We start from the raw sequence: 8,623 nt of genomic DNA on the forward strand, positions 1-8,623 counted from the left end.
CAGGTATGTGTTAGAGTTATGTTAAAATGTTGCTAATATGGTTAAAGGGATAGGAAAGTACGTATATTTATTCCGTCAGCAATGTGTACTACTCTTTCAGGTTATACTATATTGTATTCGGCAACAATTTCTTTGTGATCGCTACATGTTATGCAGTCTGCAATGTTACGCTGTATCCACGCATTGAAAGGGAAAATGGTGGTTAAAAAAAAAACATTTAAACGCACAGTCAACGCATAACGGTTGTTATATTTACCATTCTTCTAGAATTAACTGTTCGTCTGGCTGCAACTGGTCGCTCCAGAAATGCAAGGCATTTTCATCCACGCTTGACCCACCCGCTGAATCCAGTATGACACACATCTCCTCCATGAAGCGCTCATAGGAATCGCCACTGCTTTCTTCAAACAATTGGTCGGGAGGTAGGTTCATTTCTTCTGGTTCCCATTCCAATGCATTTTCAGCTGAAAGGCTTGGTACATAATCATAGTAGTTTTGTTGTTGTACAATGTGGGTTTCAGGAATGGAGGGTGCAGATATTGCAGCAGGTATCGATTCACACGGAACAGTAGTAGCGGATCCATTGCTATTGGCATTAGGAATAAATATGCCTTTCACAACAATATATGTGCCCTCTTTCAGGGTAAAATGCTTTTCCTTTGCAATCTTCCAGAAACCATAGGTGTGTTCTAGCTTATCCTGCACACGTTCAAAAAAGTCATTAGTTGATAAAGTGAATCTTATTGAGGAATTAAAATTCCGCGCATGCCTACGGTCTTGGTAATAAGGATATTTAGCTCGAATCAAATCATAGATTTGGCGTGTGCTTGCTTTGTGTCCGCGACTGTTTAAAATTGCTTCTGAAACCATGTACTTATAACCTAAGAGGGGATTCATATTGTTAACGAATTCATCAGCCATGTCAGAGTAGCACAAAAGATGTGTGCAGTTCTGTCTTCTTTGCTCATCAAAATGATTCTGCTCAATGGCTAACAAATTCCTGTGTTTCGTTTTCAAGGTCAACAAAAGTAACTACTTTTACTCCTTATTTCAAACGCCAATTGGATGTGTCCTTTTAATTGGTTTAAGTTTTGTGGTTAGTGATAGGCGAATGTGGGAAAAACATGTATCATTTTTTTATCTCGTTTGTGAAAACATTCCTACACTTATTTCAGTAACATTGAGTTTTCTATAAAAATAACAAAGAGCACTGTGTGAAAATAGTGCTTAGACAGCCATATCAGTAAATACACACACCTGCAAAATGAAATGTTTTTTTCCCACATACATTTCTGTGTGTATTTGAAATTCTGGTTAACTACCTGTCTGCATGAGTTTAAATACGTGTGTATCTATATATATATAAATATATCTCTCTCATAAAAAAAAAAATATATATATATATAAAGTGTATATTGTACTATATGTATAGTGTGTGTGTGTGTGTGTGTATATATATGTATATATATATATATATATATATATATATATATATATATATATATATATATAGTTATTTTTATATATATATATATATATATATATATAGTTATTTATATATATATATATATATATATATAGTTATTTTTATATATATATATAGTTATTTTTTTATATTGCAGGAGTACACACAACATATTGATGGCAGTAAGTAGGCCTTGTATGAAACCTATTTAAATGGTGATAAACATGAGTGAATTAAGTAATAAACATTTGTTTGCACCCAATAATGTTAGAGGCTCACACTTAGTATAGTTGTCAAACATTAGGCCTGTATTATTAAAATAGTGTGTTTTCACAAGGAAGCATGAAGTGTATGTTTTTTGTAAATACATCTATACCAGTTTAGATAGTACTATATATACACACACACACACACACAGTGTGTGTCTGTGTGTGTGTGTGTGCATATATCAATACATACTACATATATATTAGTATCAATTCAGAGATGTTCTTGAAACAAGAACACATAAATGATTAAAGGACAACATTACAATGGCCACCAAAGGTAAGTAATATTTAACACAAAATCCTGCTGTACACGTACAAGAAAGATGTTTGCAGTTAAATAGGTGCTTTTATAATTGCATGAAAATAATATGCACATGCAATGATTACATCAATTAACACACCCAAATGCAATGTTTTGCTGCAAAGTCAATGGCAGCTTCTCTAAACTTAGCAACTGGCTCCTGGTGGACCATTACTGAACAGACGATTAAAACATAAATATTTATAACACTATTCATTAATTAGGAGTGTTAACATTTCCAAAACTTCACGTGTACAAGAACATACTTGAAAGTTTGGAAACAACACAGTCTTCAGCATACATACAATAGTAATTAGATAATCTGAAGTCAACAAAACAAGGCCAAAGACATATTTTCTGAATTATAACATTTATTTTTTTTGTTCCTTTTGCGACCGAGTAACAGGCCTGCTTGTTGTCTCTTGAATTTTCCTTTTTCTTTTGCCACCAACTTTAGGCACAACAGAGCCACTTTGAGTGGCCTCTGGCACTTCACGAGCAGGGCTTGTGGCCAGTGACTGTTCACCTACGGGGCTTGTGGCCAGTGACTCACCTACAGGGCTTGTGGCCAGTGACTCACCTACAGGGCTTTTGGGCAGTGATTCACCTACAGGGCTTTTGGGCAGCGATTCACCTACAGGGCTTTTGGCCAGTGACTCACCTACAGGGCTTTTGGGTAGTGACTGTTCACGGACAGGGCTTGTGCCCACTGACACATGTGAGCAAGTTGGTAGACACTGCACAAGTGATGGTTGGTCTGTTTCATGTGTGTCTTGTTTTGTTTTTGTCGCCTCCTTTGTAGGTGTCTGCTGCTGAATTTGTACAGATGGCAGCGGTAGGATGTGATCAGGAACCTGCACAGCAATGTCTGCTACTTGACCGGTAACATTTGGGCCTGGTGAATGAATATCAGATGAATGTGGTGAAAACTGACCTGCATGAACAGATCCTGGCTGGGAGGTGTTGAATTGTGGTACATTAGTCATTCTCCAGTAATTAGCTTGTGTTTGCTGAACAACTAATGCTTCGAATGAGGTGTTGATTTTTTGCAACTGTTTAGGCACTTCAATGAAGACTCTGTGGAGATGTGCCAATTGTGAAACTGTTTCTTCCTGCAGTGCAATCATCCTTTCCAGCACTGTCATCAGGTCAGAATGGCGACGATTTTCTGCTTCCACAATTTTTCCCTCAGAAGCTACAATTGCATCATATGTGGTATTTGCTGGACGTTTTGGCGGTAAAACAGTTTCAATTGGAACCTCTTCATGGTCACTTGCTTGTATTTGTGTGTCTATGGCGGCGGCGGCATCATCATCATCATCATCATCATCATCATCATCATCATCATCAAAATCCTCTTCATCATGTTCTACAAATAAATGTACACATTATTAAATGGCATGTTAATCTCTGCTGTGTTACTATGTAATTGTACTGTGTCATAAGTAACAACTAACATGTTTCCATACGTTTTATAACCTCACATTAAAAACTACCTTGACTTAAGAATAATGTTTGGACTCAGTATGAAATATGAGTGAATGAAAACTTGCTGTAAACTCACAACTCCTACATGATAGTTAACATCACTAACACAATACAAGTTGCCTTACACTTCATTTTCACTGACACTAAGTAATCCTATTTAAAGAAGATGTGCAAAACAAATAATGAACATGACAACATAACATATAGAAGAGCACATATTATATGGCCACCAACTGATACACTCACCTTCTAGGTGTGTTGAGCTGGCTGACCCAGGTGAAGACACTTGTTCAGTCTCAGGTGACACATGTCCTTCAGGGGCAACTATATATAACAATAACATAAGTTTTACATTTACATGTGTAAATATTGAACAAACAGTTATTGTATGTTCTGTATTTATGAGTACCTAACAGCATCATTTCCTTAACCCAAAATGTGTGTGTGAAAGTGAACATAAATAGTTGTAATAACAATGTACATGCCTGTGTACTTAGAACTTTTGAGTTCCCTAACATAAAACATACTATGTTCCTGCAGTAATGCGTGAGGATAAATAGATAAAATTTGTACATAAAAATCATATGTTGTGTAGTGATATCAGTATCATAATGTACATAACTATCATGAGATGACCATTCACAATGGTTATCATGAAGGTGGTCATATTGCAAAAAGTGTTGTTTTTGGTAGAGGATATGTGTGGTACATTAATATAAGATGTGGCACACCTGAATGTGGCTGTGACTCAACAAGACAACACATGCTGTGTGTGATAATGTGTCGTTGATAGTAGTTCAACTATAGATATGAGTGAACTAATGTGTGACGTACGCTTTGATAAGTAATGAGTTGTTGGGGCATTTAGTAGCTAAAGTGAAGCTTTCAAATGAGTGTGATTAACTTCAGTTGTGCTAGTCAGGTTGTAAGAACGGTATTCACTTCCCCAAAAAGCCTAATCAGCCACACCTTTCAATTACTTGAAACAGGTGAAAATGGTGTGAACTAAGTTGACCCTAAAATGAGGCTGTAATTAGTGTGTGTGCTGAACCCCACCCCCTCTGTTGAAGTGTATGCTGTGATGAGATATTAATTGCAGCTGCTTTAACACAATGGTAGATGAGCTAAATAGTCGTGTGCAGTTTTTAAGTTATGAAAACAATGACATAAAATATGATACGTGTGCCTCATTATGCTGTCTGTATATGACTTAAAGCAAAAATGGACCTTTTCATAAACAACTATAGATGTGTTAGTGCAAGTGATGTTTGTAGGCCGTTGCATGCAATATATTTGATGCATGCTTAAAATAGGCAGTAATGTCATGTTTGTCGGAGTAAAATAAATAAAATACACAATAATATTATACATATTTCTGTTCTGTACCTGTAGCTAGTAATAATTTCTCATTAACATGTGTTACACATGTGTACTACCCTGTTGTTCCCCATCTTCGCCCACCATCAATTGCTTCCACTGCAGCAATGCATTTTGGGAATTCACATGTAAATGAGCACGCAATGGCACGTGCTATATTAGTTACTGCTTTTAGTAGGACTACAACATATATGTCTATTTTGAGATATATATATATACAGAATCAGACATATACATATATAGATGCAGGTATGCTTATATTGTGAAGACAGTATAAAAAGCAGTGTAAATATGCAAAATAACTGTAAGCAACGACACGCCTAGTACAGTAATATTTCTCACCTGGTGGAAATTGTGAGGGATAAATTCCTATATCACGGTCACCAGGTAAGCCTTCCACGACGACGGGAAGTAATTTTGCCCGAAGCAGCTCCTCCAATGGACTTAATATGAGACGTTGTGGTGTCGGCCCACCTCCAGTGCCAGTAGCATGCACGCGTTGGTGTTGTATTTTCTTTTTCAATTTGGACCTAATATCATCAAATCTCTTGTGACAATTCCGCTTGTCCCTCACATGATTCCCACACGCATTGACACCAATGACTATTGTGTCCCACATTTCTTTTCTGCTTGCTGAACTTGTCCGCCCTTGAAAAACATATAAAATATATGAGGTAAATGAATAATAATAGAAGCACCAGTTTCCTACACTGCTAGCTGTTCCAAGAGATAGCAAACATGCTGTTTTATGTGTAATATGTGAAGCACATGAGCATTCACTACTAAACCTATACATGTAAGCAAGGTTGCATTCATATTGTATGCAGTTATGGCAAATTGACCGCCTGTGTTTAGTTGTCCTTGTAAGGCATGCTAAAAAGCTGTGTTTCCAGACTAATTAACATAGAAAGATATTCTGAACCCATATTTGCATATGAACAAAACTCAGATGACCTAGGATCACATGTATTTGAATAATAAATGTAAAGGTACACTTACCTAGTAAATGTCCATATATACTGTCATAGTGCTCCAGAATGCCAGTGACAAGAGCTGTATTTTCCTGGTCATTGAAGCGAGGATTACGTGGCTTCTCCACACGTTTCTTCCGAGCAGGTTTAGGGTCAGAGCTTGGCTGGTGCTGACTGGACTCTCCTTCTTCCAATGGAAGAGCCTCCAAAAGCTGCCCACCAGCAAGCACGCCACCACCATCCACCCCATCAGCAACTGCGCCACCAGCAGCACTCACAGCACCAGCACTCCCACTCCTAGCACCAGCACTCCCACTCCTAGCACCAGCACTCCCACTCCTAGCAACAGCACTCCCACTCCCAGCAACAGCACTCCCACTCCCAGCAACAGCACTCCCACTCCCAGCACCAGCACTCCCACTCCCAGCAACACCACTCGGTGCACCAGCAACATCACTCCCCTGAACAGTACGTTCACTCCGACGCGTACTCGCACGAGTAGCACTCCCACTCCCACCAGCATCACTCTTCCCACGCTTTGCGGGCATACTTCCAGCACTCACAAAAAACAGACAACTAATGTACAGCCAATCACACGAAACACTTCCACATATAAAACAAGACAAAGATGTAAACAAAACAACAATGGACAAAGCTCACCCAATACACAACAAGTCTCTCCGTCAATATGCAAATGTTCAATCAGCCAGCTCTGTGCGTCTCTCTCTCTCTCACTCCCAACAACACAGAGAATGATTAGCAGTACACGTTGCCTTTAAATATGGCGCGCAATCCAATACATGCTTGTTTCGCCTGATTCAGCAAGATTTGTGATTGGGCAACCTATCAGCACCCCGCCACGCACGCCGATACACCTGTGTGTGATCGGATAATCATCGTGAGAGTGGGCGGATTTGTTTTCGGGTTCATTTTGAATGTATTCGGCACTTACTGCATACGGAGAGGAAAAATCGCCATTAACATGACTAATCGGTAAACTTGCCGATTTCACTTAATCGACGCTTACTGCATGAGGCCCTAAGTCTTTCACATGGACAGTGTATGTCTTTCACATGGACAGTGTATGTCTTTCACATGGACACTATATGTCTTTCACATGGGCACTGTATGTCTTTAACATGGGCACTGTATGTATTTCACATGGACACTGTATGTCTTTCACATGGACAGTGTGTCTTTCACATGGACAGTGTATGTCTTTCACATGGACAGTGTATGTCGTTTACATGGACACTATGTCTTTCACACGGACACTGTATGTCTTTCCCATGGACACTGTATGTCTTTCACATGGACACTGTATGTCTTTCACATGGACAGTGTATGTCTTTTACATGCACACTGTATGTCTTTCACATGGACATTGGAATATCACCATGACAATCAATCAGGAGCGTACTCCACTGGACATCGGTGTCCCATCGAGCATCCACACTACTGGCTTTTGTGAACCCTGATAACTGTCTGCGGTTTGCAAGATGGGCAAGGGATGGAATACTGGGACCTGACTAATGGCGACCACGTGGCTAGGTGGTGCGTGGTGCCGCAGGGCCCACTCATGGACACTCCAGCGGGACGGGAGAGACATGGTCCCTAATTTGGTCTGACTGTTTTTTGACTTTAGATTGGGCACCCAAGGTTTGAGATCTCAGTAGCGCCTCCAAATGTAGCACTATTTCCCCCACCCTATGGGAGATATGACGGCTACTACGTGTGTGTGGTGCATTACCTGTGGCTCACAGGAGGCCTGAACCTCTGCTGCTGGGAGCCTGTGGTGTGCCTGATCCATCTGTTGACAGCACCTCCACCTGTGCGGGATCCTACCATGTTGTATAACCCCGTCACTGGACCCAATACAAGAATACACACAATGGTATAGATAACAGTTTACTACATGCAGATAATAATGGGAATAACAAGGTAACACCCACACCAACTAGGCCGTAATCCCACAGTGCCCTCCAACACAATGTCCACACACTGACGGCATATCCCCCAAAATACTGAGGTGCCCCTGGGCACCCAACCACTCTGGTGTCCACAAGAGTCATACCACACATGCCTCCAAATGTAACCCCATTACCCTTGCTGCTGTTTCCATTGAGGCCAAAGCCTCTGGGGAGCCTGAGATGCTGTATCTCGCGGTGCAGCGCCTCCACCAATGAGGATCCCAGCGTGAGCGAGATGGCTCCTCATAGGAACCAGTAACTACTATACAACCTGGTATAATATAACTGCTTTACTGTATTACAGTATAACAGAGAACAATATAGCACATCAATACAATACAAGGCAATGCACTAACATCAGTGGTGGTCCCCCAAAGTACTGAGGGTGCCCTGAGCACCTAGAACCCCGGTGTCTGCAGAACAATCCCACCCAAGTGTGAGGCAGCGCTACCCCCTGTGAAGTGTAGATGCACGGTGGTACCTTCCTGGTCAACGGTCCTGACCAGGGAACACATGTGGAGCAGAGTTGGATCAGGTCCCACGCAGCAGGGCCTCCAACATAAATCCCCTCACACCTTATGCTCCAGGCTACCTACCTCACACTTGGGTGGGATTGTTCTGGGATCCTCATTTGTGGAGGCGCTGCACCACGAGATATAGCCCCTCAGGCCCCCAGAAGCAGAGGCTTTGGCCTCAAAGGTAACAGCAGCACGTGTAATTGACTGCGGTTTCCCTTAGGCGTAGAGGAAAGGGGGTTACATTTGGAGGCGCTGCAGAGATTC

The 8,623-nt window shown here is 40.8% G+C and overlaps 1 protein-coding gene across 1 annotated transcript; it reads right to left on the minus strand.

The window, feature by feature from the left end:
• Window positions 1–2,406: 2,406 nt before the first annotated feature.
• Window positions 2,407–7,480, minus strand: LOC142473316 (uncharacterized). The gene is made up of 3 exons (XM_075580515.1): window positions 7,402–7,480; window positions 3,770–3,847; window positions 2,407–3,404 (listed from the first exon to the last, which is right to left on the minus strand). Exons 1-3 carry the CDS (start codon window positions 7,478–7,480, stop codon window positions 2,407–2,409), a joined length of 1,155 nt encoding a protein of 384 aa, XP_075436630.1.
• Between the last annotated feature and the right edge of the window lie 1,143 nt (window positions 7,481–8,623).

This window comes from Ascaphus truei (assembly GCF_040206685.1).
Source record: "Ascaphus truei isolate aAscTru1 chromosome 3 unlocalized genomic scaffold, aAscTru1.hap1 SUPER_3_unloc_10, whole genome shotgun sequence".
Taxonomy (NCBI): Eukaryota; Metazoa; Chordata; class Amphibia; order Anura; family Ascaphidae; genus Ascaphus; species Ascaphus truei.